The sequence below is a fragment of the Crocuta crocuta genome, unplaced genomic scaffold, assembly GCF_008692635.1.
Source record: "Crocuta crocuta isolate KB4526 unplaced genomic scaffold, BGI_CrCroc_1.0 scaffold561, whole genome shotgun sequence".
Taxonomy (NCBI): domain Eukaryota; kingdom Metazoa; phylum Chordata; class Mammalia; order Carnivora; family Hyaenidae; genus Crocuta; species Crocuta crocuta.
The window spans coordinates 840,854-856,270 of NW_027530529.1; the positions used below are offsets into that span (position 1 = coordinate 840,854).

At 35.9% G+C, this 15,417-nt stretch overlaps 1 protein-coding gene across 1 annotated transcript in view; it reads right to left on the reverse strand.

Moving 5' to 3' along the window:
- The window catches only part of RSF1 (remodeling and spacing factor 1), a 149,436-nt gene that overhangs the window by 95,198 nt on the left and 38,821 nt on the right, over nucleotides 1-15,417 (reverse strand). Inside the window, exon 2 of the mRNA XM_077767536.1 lies at nucleotides 10,211-10,302. Coding sequence (XP_077623662.1) covers nucleotides 10,211-10,302 — 92 coding nt within the window. The remainder of the gene's footprint in view (nucleotides 1-10,210; nucleotides 10,303-15,417) is intronic.

Here is a 15,417-nt window from a genome sequence, read left to right on the forward strand (position 1 = left end):
TTCTTTTATAATCGTTTGTATTCTTGTGGTGTCGATTGTTTCTCCTCTTTTCTTGATAAATCTGGCTAGAGGTTTATCAGCCATTAATTTTTTCAAAGAACCAGCTCTTGGTTTCATTATTCTGTTCTATTGTTTTTAGCTTCTATATCATTTATTTCTGCTCTAATTTTTATTAATTCCTTCCTTCTGCTGTTTTTAGGTTTTGTTTGTTCTTTTTCTAGCTCCTTTTGGTGTAAGGTTAGGTTGCTTGAGATTTTTCTTCTTGACAGAGGCCTGTAGCGCTATAACTTTCCCTCTTAGAACCGCTTTTGTTGTATTCTAAAGGTCTTGTTAGAGTTTTATGTGTTCGTTTTCATTTGTTTCATGTACGTTTTTACTTCTATTATCTCCTGGTTGTTCTATTCATTGTTTAGTAGTATGTTATTTAACCTCCGTTGTTATTTGTAATGGAAGTTACAAAATCAAACACTGCTGATGTCTATTTACATAGCATGGTAGTCAGAAAAGATGTCTGGTATGACTTTCATCTTCCTCTATTTGTTGAGAGTGGTTTTGTGAGCTAATACATGATCTACTCTGAAGAATGATCCAGGCACACTTGAAAAGAATGTTTCAGGGTAGAATGTTCTCAATATTTCTGTTAAATCCATCTGCTCCAGTGTGTCACTCAAAGTCATTCTTTCCTTGTTGATATTCTGTTTGGACGATCTGTCGATTAATGTAAGCAGGGTGTTAAAGTATCAGTGTATTAGTATTGATTACTAATTAATTTGTATCTGTTATTAACATTTTTATATATCTGGGTACTGCTATGTTGGGTGCATAAATATTTACAACTGTCAGATCTTGTTGGATTGTCCCTTTATTATTTTATATTGTCCTTCTTTATGTCTTGCTACAGTCTTGTTTTAAAGTATGTTTTGTCTTGGAGCACATGGGTGGTTCAGTCAGTTAAGTATCTGACTCTTGATTTTGTCTCAGGTCAGGATTTCATGGTTCGGTTCGTGAGATCGAGCCCCAGGTCGGACTCTGCGCTGACCGTGTGGAGCCTGCTTGGGATTCTCTCACTTACTCTCTCTGCCCCTTCCCCACTCACATGCTCACTCACTCACTCTCTCTCCCAAAATTAATAAATAAACTTAAAAAAAAAAATCTGTTCCGTCTGATATAGTAACTCCAACTCTGGCTTTCTTTTGGCAACCATTTGCATGATAGATGTTTCTCTATTCCCGCACTTTTAATCTGTATGTGTCTTCTGGTATAAACTGAGTCTCTTGTAGACAGCACATATGTGGGTCTTTTTTCTTTTTTTAATCCATCCTGTCAATCTACATCTTTTTATTGCAGCATTTAGTTCACTTACATTCAAAGTAATTGTTGGTGGATATGTATTTACTGCCATTTTATTACTTGTCTTGTGTGTTTCTGAAGATTTTCTCTGATACACTCTTGTCTTTTTTTCATGTTTTGCTAAGTTTCTTTAGTGATATATTTGGCTTTCTTTCTTTTCTTCTTTGCAGGTTTTGGGCACCTGGGTGGTTCAGTCAGTTAAGCATCCAACTTTGGCTCAGGTCATGATCTCAAGTCCCATATCATGGCTCTATGTGGAGAGCTTGGAGCCTGGAGCCTACTTCAGATTCTGTGTCTCCCTCTCCCTGTGCCCCTCCCCAGCTCACAAGTTCTCATCTGCCCTCTCTCTCTCAAATATAAACATAAAAACATTTTTTGTTTGCAGGTTTATGAGTAGTTTTTGATATTCAGATTCTAAATAACCTCTTGTGCATATACCGGTCTATACTGACTTCATATGGTCATTTAATCCATTCTTTTCTCCTCACCTACTTAGATTTTATATATATGTTATTCTATTTTATATCCTGTTTTTGTGAGTTCTTGACTGATTTTTTACAGAAATCAGACCCAGCTATTGTTTCTTCAAACAAGTTTTCTGCCCTCTTTTCTTCCTCTTCTTTTCTGGGACTCCTATAATGATTTTTACCACATTTGATGGTGTCACTGAGTTCTCGAAGTCTATTATCATTTTGTGTAGTTCTTTTCTCTCTCGTGTTCAGTTTAATTACTTTGTCCTCCAGGTCACTAATTCCTTCTGCTGCTGCTTCTATCCTTCTATTCATTCCATCAAACATTTTTCTGATTTCATTTATCGACACCTTTATCTCAGCTCTGTTATTCTTTCTTTGTTAAGGTTCTCACTCCTCTCAAATCCAGTGAGTATCTTAGTGATTGCTGCTTTAAATTCTCTATCAGGCATGTCTGTTTTGCTTAGGTCTCTGACCAAAGCCTTGTCCTGTTCTTTCATTTGGGATAAATTTCTCTATCTCCCCATTTTGTTTGCCTTTCTGTGTCTGTTTTTGTGTTAAGAAATCAGCTATGTCTTCTGATCTTAAAAAGAACTTACTAAATGAAGAGGAGGTCCCAGAGTACCCAGCAGTGCAGTGTTTCCTGTTCATCAGGACCTGGCACTTCAGGGGTATATTTTATGTGTATTACTTACTAACTGATATCATTTTGATGTTGAGCACATTTTAGTACTTTAATTGGATACTATGGTGTTCCATTTTGTTAAACACTTTATGAAATTTTAATTTCCAACAAAAGTAGGACCTGAGATGAGCTTTAACAGTTTATTTGTAAAGTATTCTAAGGAAGGCCTCAAAGAGTAGACATACAAATCCAAACAATCACAGAACTTCCTTCATATTGGTAACCACCCACAGTATCGATCTGAGGTAGTACTCTGTTTCTTTGTTTGATGTCTCCTTATTCTCCATGTACCAGGGCCAGTTCCAGATTTCACCTGGAAAACTCAAGGTTGCAAACCAAGAGGCATCAAGGAGAATATAGCCGGGGATGTGCTGAGCATTAGGCACAGCTCAGAGAGTGGGTGACTTGATATTCACTGTTTTCACCAGCTACATTTTGAGGTTATTTGTCATGAAAACAACAGACAACTAATACAAAGAGGGAAAAGGGGGAAACTAAGGGGAACAAAGAATTAAGGAAGAGTTTATTGTTCTTTAAGAAAACTGTAGAGACATAGCTTTCAAAATGGATAAGGGGGAAAAAAAACCCCATGTATCTGTACTTAAGGTATGTGTATTTGTGTGTTGTGCATAAACTTTATAGGGAAGCAAAAGGCTTAAAAGTCAGAAAAAAAGAAAAAAGGACAGTAAATATGAATATGAAATTTAGCAAATCTCACTAAATATTTAAGTAGAAAAATTATTTTTTAATTTGAAGGACTTTTTATACATACACACACATCCACATATACACATATATATTATGTGAGGCCATTAAACAAGTCTCAACAAAATTAACTGGATCAAAATCATACAGAGTATGTTCTACGTAATGTTATGAAAGTAGAAACCAATAATAGAAAAAAATTGGTGAAGTTTACAAGTATGTGGAAATTAAGCAACATACAACTAAATAACCAACAGGTCAAAGAAGAAATCACAAGAGAAACAAGAAGATACTTTGAGATGAAAGAAAACTAAATATAACATACCAATTTATGGAATGAAGCTAAAGCAAGAAGTAGATGGAATATGATAGCTGAAAACGCCTATGTTAAAGAAGAAGATCTCAAACCAATAACCTAAATTTCCACCTTATTACTAGAAAAGAATCCAAACTAAATCCAACACAAATAAAAGGAAAGAAAATAGAAAAATAGGGAAATTCTATAAAACCATAAGTTGGTTCTTAAAAGACTGACAGAACTGATAAACCTATATAGTTACACACTGACCAAGGGGGGGAAAAACCACTCATTCAAAATCAGTAAAATAAGGAAAGAGGGGATATTACTACTAACTCTACATAAACAAAAAAGACCCCAAGTGGATACTATGAACAATCTAATGCCAAGAAGCTAGGTAAAATGATCAATTTCCTAAAGGCACAAACTACTGAAATAGACTCAAGAAAACCTATGGGGCGTTTGGGTGGTTCAGTTGGTTAAGTGAACAACTCTTGATCTCAGTTCAGGTCTCGAACTCACAGTAGTAAGTTCAAGTCCCACATTGTGCATGAAGCCTACTTAAAGGAAAATAAAAAATTTACAAATCTAAACTGACTTACACAAGTAAAGTCACTGAGTCAACAAACAAAAACAAAATCTCCAACAAAGAAAAGCTCAACCCCAGATGACTTCACTGCTAAGTTCAAATAAATGTTAAAAGAATTATGGGGCACCTGGGTGGCTCAGTCAGTTGAGCTTCCAACTTTGGCTCACGTCACGATCTCACCGTTGGTGAGTTTGAGCCCCAAATCAGGTGGTGCACTGAACAGCTCATACTCTAGAGCCTGTTTTAGATTGTGTCTCCCTCTCTTGCTGCCCCTTCCCCACTTGCACTCTGTCTCTCAAATATAAATAAATGCTAAAAATAAAAAATTTAGGAATTAACATTTATACTTCATGAACACTTACAAAGAAATAAGAGAGGAAGCAACTTTTCAACTAATTCTATGAAGCCAGAGATGTCTCAAGAAAACACATCATCATCCCTTATGAATACAGAAACCAAAATCCTCAAAAGTAAATTAACAAACCAAATCTAGCCAACATATAAAAAGGATTATGAACATGACTAAGTGAGACTGATTGTAGGACTGCCAGTCCCAACATTTGAAAATTAATCAATGTAATACACCATGCTAATAAAGGGAAAAACCGCATGGTTATCTCAGTAGATGCAGAAAAAACAACTGACAAAATCTAACGCCTTTCATGATAAAGAATACTCAACATACTAGGAAGAGACCTTTCTCAACCTGATAAAGAACATGTATGAAAAACACATATCTGGGGTGCCTGGGTGGCTTAGTCAGTTAAGTGCCTGACTCTTGGTGTTGGCTCAGGTCATGACTCCACAGTTCATGAGTTCAAGTCCTGCATCAGGCTCTCCACTGAGAGTGCAGAGCCTGCTTGGGATTCTCTCTCTCCCTCTCTTTCCACCCCTCCCCTGCTCATTCTCTCAGTCTCTCTCGAAAATAAACTTAAAAATAATTTTATTAAAAAAAAAACACCTATCTAATATCATATTAAATCTTAAAAGACTGAAATCGTTCCTCCCAGGATCAGGAACATGACAAGGATGTCTGCTCTCACCATTTCTATATAACAGTGTACCAAGGATTCTGGGGAAAGCAATTATGCAAGAAAAAGAAATAAAGGATCTCCAGATTGGAAGGGAGGAAGTAAAACTATCTGGATTTGGAGATGACATCATCTCATACATAGAAAGTCTTAAAAATCCACAATAAAACTATTTGAGGGTCACCTGGGTGGCTCAGTCGGTTGAGCGTCTGACTTTGGCGCAGGTCATGATCTTGCAGTTCTTGGGTTTGAGCCCCGCATCAGGTTCTGTGCTGACAGCTCGGAGCCTGAAGCTTGTTTCAGATTCTGTATCTCCCTCTCTCTCTGTCCCTCCCCCACTCATCCTGTCTCTGTCTTAAAAATAAACTATAAAAATAAATTAAGTAAATAAATAAAACTATTTGAGCTAATAATCAAGTCTGGAAAAGATGCAAGACACAATATTAATACACAAAAACTAGTATATTTCCACACATTAGCAATGAATGATATGAAAACGAAATTAAGAAAAACAATTACATTTACAACAACACCAAAACCAAGAAAATATTAAGGAACTGAACAAATGAAGTATAAAACTAGACTTAGAAAACTAGGAAGCATTAATGAAAGGAATTAAAGACCTAAATATTTTGAAAGACATCTTGATCCATGGATCAGAAAACTTATTTTTGGGGGCACCTGGGTGGCTTAGTCGGTTAAGCGTCCAACTTTCGCTTAGGTCATGATCTCGCAGTTCGTGGGTTCGAGCCCCGCATCGGGCTCTGTGCTGACTGCCAGCTCAGAGCCTGGAGCCAATTTCAGAGTCTGTATCTCCCTCTCTCTCTGACCCTCCCCTGCTCACGCTGTCTCTCTCTCTCTCTCTCCTAGAAATAAAAAATATTAAAAAAAAAAAGAAAAAGAAAACTTATTTTTGTTAAGAACGTAATACTCTCCAAATTTATCTACAGATTATATCTAACCCTATCTCAATCATAGTGGGCATTTTTGCAGAAATTAACAAGCTGATCCTCAAACTCATTAAGAAAATGCAAGGAAAGCAGAAAAGTCAAAACAATCTTGAAAAAGACCATCTCAAAGCTTATCACAAAGCTGTAATAATCAAGACAGTATGGTATTAGCATAAATGATGACCTAGAAGACAACAGAATAGCAACTTCAGAAATAGACTCATATATTTATGTTGAAGTGATTTTCTACAAGGATGTCAAGGTAATCACATATGGGAAAGAATGGTCTTTTTTTTAACAAATGGTAATGAAATAACTAACTGGATATCCACATGCAAAAGGATGTAGTTGGACCCCTATCTTATACACAAAAATTAACTTAAAAGAGATCATAGATCTAAATATAAAAGCTAAAAGTACAGAACTGTTAGAACAAATTAGAGGATTACATCTTTATGATCTTAGTTTGGGCAATAGCTTCTTAGATATATCACCAAAGTACTAGCCACAAAAGAAAAAACTATCCTGGACTTCATCAAAATTAAAACCTTCACGCACAAAGAACATTACACAGAAAGTAAAAGACAAAACACCAAATGGGGAAAAAATGTATGCAAATTATGTATGTGGCAAGTGTCTAGTAAGCAGAATATATAGATCTCATAAAACTCAAAAACGAAAACACAACCAACTGAACAAAGGAGAAGGACAGTAGTAGACATTTTTCCACATTTTCTCAAAGATGTACAATGACCCAGAAGTATATGAAAAGAACAGTCAACATCATTTAGTCATAAGGAAAGTAGAAATCAAAACCATGATGAGAACCCTCACTAGGCTGGTTAAAATCAATCAATCAATCATAAGCGTTAGTGAGGAAGGATGTGGAAACTCGGAACCCTCAAAAATCGCCAGTGAAAATGTAAAATGGTACAGCTCTGGAAAACAGCCTGGCAGTTAAGTAGTCAAAACAGTTAAACACAGAATTACTAAATGACCTAGCAATTCCACTCTAGATATAAGAAATGAAATCACATGTCTACTCATAGCAGCACTTTTCATAACAGCAAAAGATGGAAACAAGCCAAATATCATAAACTGGTAAGTAGATAAAATAAAAAGTGGTATATCCATACGATGGAACATTATTCAGGCATAGAAAGGAGCAGAGCATTAATTCATACTTTTAACAGGGATGCAACTTGAAAACATTATGCTATGTGAAAGAAGCCAGACACAAAAGGCCACATACTGTATGATTTTATTTATACGAAATGTTCAGAATAGGCAAATTCATAGAATTAGAAAACAGATTAGTAGTTTGTAAGGACAAGGGGAAAGGAGAGTAATTGTTAATGAGTATGGAGTTCCTTTTGGAGGTGATAAAAATATTCTGATTGTACAACCTAGTGAATATACTAAAAAACACTGAACTGCATACTTATAAAGGCCAAATTTTACGTTGTGTGAATATCTCAATTTTTAAAAAAATGAACTAGAACTTGTAGGTTTGACCAGAGAACTAAAGGGACTTATAAAATCATCACATTTCTCACATTTTATGAAGAAATAGACACAAAGGTACAAAGTAGATTATCCATGGTTCTAATGTTTAACAAGAGATGGGAATAGTACACAAGATATTTCTACCTAAATTCTCAGAACATGTAAACAAACAAACCATTTTAATAACAAATCCACATTTATTTACAAGGGACAACAACCTTTAAGACATGTAAAAATCGGTGTCCTGAAATTCTAGCATCTCTTTTTAAGCTCCAAAACTTGATTCTTTTTTTTCCGGTTTCCTCACATTTTTTTTATATTGTCAAGTTGATTTCCATATAACACCCAGTGCTCATCCCAATAAGTGCCCTCCTCCATGCCCATCACCCCCCTTCCCCTCTCCCCCACCCCCATCAGCCCTCAGTTTGTTCTCAGTACTCAAGAGTCGCTCATGGTTTGCTTCCCTCCCTCTCCCTCATGGTTCTCTGTTAAGTTTCTCCTGTTCCACTAGTAAGTGAAAACATGGTATCTGTCTTTCTCTGCCTGACTTACTTCACTCAGCATTAACACCCTCGAGTTCCATCCACATTGCTACGAATGGCCAGATTTCATTCTTTCTCATTGCCATGTAGCATTCCATGAAGGACCACATCCTCTTGATCCATTCATCAGTTGATGGACATTTAGGCTCTTTCCATCATTTGGCTATTGTTGAAAGTTATGCTATGAACACTGAGGTACATGTGCTCCGATGCATCAGCATCGGATACTCCTGTATCCCTTGGGTAAATTCCTAGTAGTGCTATTGCTGGGTCATAGGGGAGTACTATTGTTAAATTTTTGAGGAACCTCCAAAAAACTGTCTTCCAGAGGGGCTGCACCAGTTTACGTCCCCACCAACAGTGTAGGAAGGTGCTCTTTTCTCCACATCCTTACCAGTATCTATAGTCTGATTTGTTCATTTTAGCCACTGTGATTGGCATAAGGTGGTATCTCAGTTTGGTTTTGTGTTTCCCTGATTATGAGTGATGCTGAGCACTGTTTCTTTTGTCTATTGGCCATCTGGATGTCCTCTTTGGAGAACTGTCTGTTCATGTCTTCCAAAACTTGACTCTTAATCATTAATAAATATTTTATTAAAGGCAAAACAGTAATTTCACTGGTACTTGCTAAAGCACTTTAATTTTCTTAAACACCTATTTATTTTTGAGAGACAGAGACAGACTGAATACAAGGAGGAAAGGGGCAGAGAGAGAGGGAGACAGAATCAAAAGCAGGCTCTGGGCTCTGAGCTGTCAGCACAGAGCCTAATGTGGGGCTTGAACCCACAAACCGCAAAACCATGACCTGAGCTGAAGCTGGACACTTAACTGACTGAGCCACCCAGGTGCCCCTAAAGCACTTCGAATAGATAAAAATCTGCTCAGGTATCACTCACAGTTTAATATATTTTGGAGACTTTATTCAACATTAGTTTGGGGTCTATATCTCTTCTCTGAAATGTGGCCAGAATCGTGGCTGCTTTCCACCAACAGAAAATGGTGAAAGAGACCTTTTAAAATTCTTGACCCAGAGAATCAGTAAACTGATTAAAACTATTATTTTATGTCACATAATTTGGAATGATGTGTTATACAGCAAAGATAACTGGAAAAGCACATGTGATTTTTATAATAATGTTAACAAGCAACTCTTATTCCCTGACAATTCCTCTTTTCATAGTACTCTAAAGTCATATATATATACCCCCCCCCCAAGAAAGAACGCAGGTATGAAAATACATGGGTATATAAACATGTATGTTTTTAAATGACAAGAAAATCATATAGTTTTCAAACTACCAAAAAATATAACCTAATATTCTGGTATGTTATAGAATTCAAAATACTCCCAAAAGATATCATGGAGGTAGGTACATTTATCAGCTTGGGCTTCCAAAAACTGTGTAGGTCTCAAAGTCGGAAATCCATTTCAGACCATTTTTCCTGAATGATTTATCAGTCAGCATTCTGATTTCCCAGGTTGTTTTCACTAAGCTTGGCCTTATTGCTAACTTGGTAGTCTCCTACACGGACTTAAAGGTGTTATGACATTTTACCATTTAAGTAACAGACAAATTCTGGCTCTATGTATACTGTGTGATCTCAAGGAAAAATGACAACTTTCTTTGCCTTATCTATGTCTTACTTGATTTACCAGGATGGTTTTACGGATTAAATGAGAAAAGACATGAAAGTCCTAGGCACAGTGTTAGGCACAAAAGAGACATAACACCTCTGAAACCTAATTTTAGGAATAAACACTTAGTAGTTGCAGAAGAGAATCACATACTGATAGTAACTGTATGGATTTCTAAGTCATATTTTGCAACTTTTAGTAGACCATTTAAAAAATTCACCATATTATGAGACACATCAGTTTATGCTAGCTAGAGTAATATTTCAGTAACAGAGAAGGTAATTTTTTTGAGAGGAGGGAAAGAAGAGCAGAGAGGAAGGGAGGGAATCTTAAGCAGGCTCCATGCCAGGATGCCATGGAGATCATGACCTGAGCTGTAATCAAGAGTCGGACGCTTAACCGACTGAGCCACCCAGGCGCCCCAGAAAAGGTAATTTTTAATATTTACCTTGATCAAATATTTTTCCCATCTGTCTGCTGTAACAGATTTGCCAATCTTCCTCATCAACTTCAAATGGAGCTCCACCAATTCTTTTGGTACTTAAAAGAAAGAAAAAATACTGTTAGCCCACAAAATAAAATATTTATAAACACTTAAGATTTAAAAAAAAAAAAAAAAAAAATTAAGAACTTCCCCCATCCGTGAATACATTTTCAAATTAGAGGATGTTGCTTTAACTATCTTTTAGACCTCTGAATCAGAAAAGACTAAACTAGATCAAGAAATAACCGAAAACCATTCTCCTAAAGATAAGCAGGAATATTCACATTTTCTTTCAAAGCATTATCAAGTACAAATGAACTCGAATGTAAACTGTGGGTTTTGAGTGATAATGATACGTCAATGTAGTTCCATTAACTGTAAAAAATGTACTTCTGTGGTGCCAGGATATGGCTAGTGGGGAGGCTGTGTTTTGGGAAAGAGGGTATATGTGAACTCTCTGTACTTTGTGCTCTATTATCATCAAGTAATAGTCTTTAATCATACAACTAAAATTTCTACTAGTGTCTGTTTCTCATAACATGTATTTAGATAATTTACTAGATTACAGGCCAAGAAACAGATTCATAGAATTTAGAAAGAATCAAGGAATATAAATTCCACGTTGGATATGCATATGGATATCTCAGAAAGAGTCCAATGGTTTTCAAACTATTTCAGAAAACTATTTTTCCGATCTATACCTTCTTTGCGTGCTAAAGTCCTCTACTGCATCCTATGGATCTTCACTTGACAACCTTCAGGGACAGAAAACTGACTTATCTTCCTAAGTTCTAGTTATTCAAAAGGTAGCCTTATACAAAGTCAAAATCTGCCTTCCTACTCCTTCCTTCCCTGGTTCTTACTCTTATTCTCTAGTTTCAAAGACAACACTTTCAATTCCTCTTCTGGTATCACCTTCAAATATTTGAAGACTGTAATTCCCTCAGGTTTTCTCTTCTAAGTGTAAACAACCGGAATTCCTCCATATATCCCTTGGGCATGATGTGATTATGTTGTTTAATTATATCAGTTAGACTCTAGGGAAACAAAGGACACACATACACAGCTATCAAATTTAGCATTTTCCAAATACCACTAGTAACCTAAGAGAAATGTTCTCTAAAAAGTTTCCATAATCAAATACATTAGAAAAATACTGGATCGAGGTGCCTAGGTGGCTCAGTCAGTTAAGCATCCAACTCTCGGTTTTGGCTCAGGTCATGATCTCACGGTTCGTGGGTTTAAGCCCCATGTTGGGCTCTGCACTGACAGTGTGGAGCCTGCTTTGGATTACCTCCCTCCCTCTCTTTCTCTCAAAATAAATAAATAAACTTAAAAATTTTTTAAAAAAAGAAAAGAAAAATATTGAATCAAAAAAAGGGTTTTGTTTTTGTTTTTAGTGCAGGACTTCTTGACATCTTTACTGATGGATCTTGTGTGTACTGTGAATATTCAAGATAAGGACATAATCTTCAACATTCACCTAATATATTTGACCATGGAATTTTGTGTGAAACATACATACACTATCTTATCTTAGGATACAAGCATTCTTAAGAACAGGTTGGGAAATCATGGACTAATTTTTCAGTCATTCTTTCAGACTCCTCATTCTCCACTAAGCTAATTTTAACTTGAAAGGACTCTGAAGTAAAAAAACACTGACTCATCCAACAAATTTCTGTGGGAACACTATTACTAAACAAGAAAAAGTATCCTTAGTGGGCCTACTCAAATGAATCTTTTTAGGGGGTTCGACAGTAGGTGATGGGTTGGATATTGGGTGGTGGTGGTAGAAAGAAGCATAGGAAGGGTGGTTACAGACAAGTAGACAGACTATTATTCTAAGTCCAAACCTGAACTTGGGATTGAAGGTGAAACAGAGAAAAGGGAAGAATGTACCTTACTTACAGGAGTAACAGCAGATGCAAAAGACTGAAAAAGAAAGTGATCACGGAACTGGAGGCATGGACACAGAAAAAGGACACGATCATGAAGAGCTTTATAAATCCAGGTTAAGCAGTTTACATTTTTTTTAAAAATTTAGGCAAGAGAGTACTCTCTCTGCATTTTAGAAAGCAACTGAATTGTAGGAAAACAGACTGCTTTTATTTGCTTGCTTGTTTTGGGTGGTGGATGCAAGACAAAGATTAGATGTAATTTCCGGAAAATATCAACCCAGAAAGACGGGAACACAGGTAGAGAGAGGTAGTATAGACAGAAGTGGGCAGATCTGGGAAATATTTTGGAAAAAAATAACACAGCCAAGTGACTGACTGGTTGTGAAAAGGAACAGAGAAAGTCAAGAAAACCGGAGGCACTGGCTTGGGCATGCGAGTAGACTCCAATGACAACACAATCGGAATAAAAAGACCAGGGCTCAACTGTCAGCTCCACCACTTAATACAAGATGATCATGATTTTTCTGGTAAAATTCTTTAAACAGTGAATCTCAAATTCCTCATCTGTAATGGGCTACTTTAGCTATTTTACAGTTTTAAAGCTTTAAAATACATAAAGCTGAAACATCTTTATTTTTATTTCTGTTATGACACTTGTGGAACCAAAGTCTCTTTCAATTTCATCTTTTCCGCCTTCCCAAACACAATAGTCTTGATGATTCAGCCTTTAGCTATCTCAACCCTGCACCCAATTTTCCCCAATTTCTCTAGGATATTGTACCTTCTCACTTCAGAAAAATAACTACGATAATCTCTTATAACCAAACCAATCTTCCAAAAATACTGTTTTCATAACACTTCGCATTCACCAACACCTTTTCTGGCTCATAAATACCTATATTAAACTCATCCAGATTTCTTACTCTAGCGTCAGAGTCTTCAAGTTGGTCTCAACCTAATTCTCCAATCACTCTCATGTTTATACTGAAATCCTTGATTCAAATCACATTCTGGCCTGTTCACTAAGCATATCCAGTCCACTACCTATGTGGGTTCTATTCAAGCCCTCTAGTTTACTGTTTTCTCTCACTTGAATTGTGTTTCTCTTTCTATGTCCTATCAATACAAGGCCCAAGGTCTCTGTGACAGCCTTTTAATGATTCCAGCAACATGTTTATCCTTGGAATGCCCAAAGTATTCATTCTGCCTGTATCACTCCCTTAGCAACTGGCTGAAAGCTTTGCATCAGTGTTTTATACATGTCTTCCATTATCATACATATAAATATATGAAATCACATACAAAAAAATTGATACAATTGGTACTACTGTATTTCTAAAAATCTAAAAGAAATAAATATGTGCAAAAAAACCCCCAGGATTTCATCCCACTTGGCAACTATAGTTATTATTGATTTAGGCATATAGAAATAAATTATATATTACTTGAATTGCTTATTAGGGCATTGGCTCTTGCACAGCACTGTCTAAGAGAAATATAAGATGAGTCACATAATTTCAAATTTTCTAGTAGTCATTCATAAAAATGAGTCAAAATTAATTTTAATAATATATTTTATTTAACACTACATATCCTAATGTTATTTCAATATATACTCAGGATTTAAAATACCAGATATTTTATGTTTCTTTCACTTGATATTTTTGTTTTTTTAAATTGTGAAGGGGTGCCTAGGTGGCTCAGGTGGTTGAATGTACAGCTTTGGTTCAGGTCATGATCTCATGGTTCATGAGTTCGAGCCCCACAGCAGGCTTGCTGCTGTAACGCAAAGCCCACTTTGGATCCTCCATTACCCCCTCTCTCTTTGCCCCCCCTTCTCATGCTCTCTCATTCTTAAAAATAAATAAATATTAAAGTAAATATATAAAGTAATATGACTGACACATAACATTAGTTTTTTTTTTTAATTTTTCAAATGTTTATTAAACATTAGGGAAGTAGGGGAGGTACAGAGAGAAAGGGAAACACAGAATCTGAAGCAGGCTTCAGGGTCTGAGCTGTCAGCGTGGAGCCCGATGTGGGGCTTAAACCCATGAACCATGAGATCATGACCTGAGCTGAAGTTGGATGCTCAACCAACTGAGCCACCCAGGTGCTCCATATTAGTTTCATTTGTGCAACACAGTGGTTCAGTATTTGTATAAATTGTAAAATGATCACAATAAGTTTAGTTAGTTAACATCTATCAGCTTACATGGCTACAAAAAATTTTTGTGCGGAGAACGTTTAAGATTTACTCCTAGCAACTTTCAAACATTTCTGTGATGTGATTCTCATCACAAATTTTTGTGATAAGAATGTTTAAGATTTACTGTCTTAGCAACTTTCAAACATGCAATACAATATTACTAACTGCAGTCACCATGTTCTACATTGTATTCCCATGAGGTACTTATATATACAGCTGAAAGTCTGTACCTTTAGACCCTCTTCACTCAATTTACATCTTCTATTTTGTACTAAGTATTAAAAACATATTTTGCATTTTACACTAACAGCACATCTCAGTTCACACTAGCCATATTCAAGTGCCCAAGAGCCACTTATGTCTAGTGGCTACCGGTGGATCATACAGAGCTAGCATATTTAAAACTAAAACGTACAACCCACAATTTACTAATAACTGATTTATATTTTTGAGACATAATTGACATTAATTGCAGATACACAACTTAATAATTCAGTACTTGTATATACTACAAAATGATCACCACAGTAAGTCTAGTTAACAACTGTTTTGCTTATATATTTTGTTTCAAATAGAACTGACAGGCTGATGACCTTTATGGACACTAGTGGCTCTTAATATTTTGTCGATTGATAAGAAACAGGCAAAGACTTCAACAGAAAAATTATAATTAACATCATGATTAAATTGAAAATTTTTAAATTCCCACACTTTGTATTCTCTAAACATGCTGTCTGTTCAATAGACCATTCTGTCCTTTCCAATACAGAGCCATCTATATGTGACTACTGCACACTTGATGTGGCTAATGAAACTGAGGTACTAAACTTTTTAATTTTTTAAATTAAATTTATATATCCACATGTAGCAAATGGCTATGATTTTGGACAGTGCAGCTATAAATTATCAGTCGTATTTTTAAAACACATGATCATTTTCTAAAACACACAGTGACAATCTGTAAATTCACTTATTTATCACCTGGAACATTTTCTAAATAGTCTCATTTCCAAAGTATTATGTAATTATTAACTGCCTTCTATAAATGTATCTCTTAACGA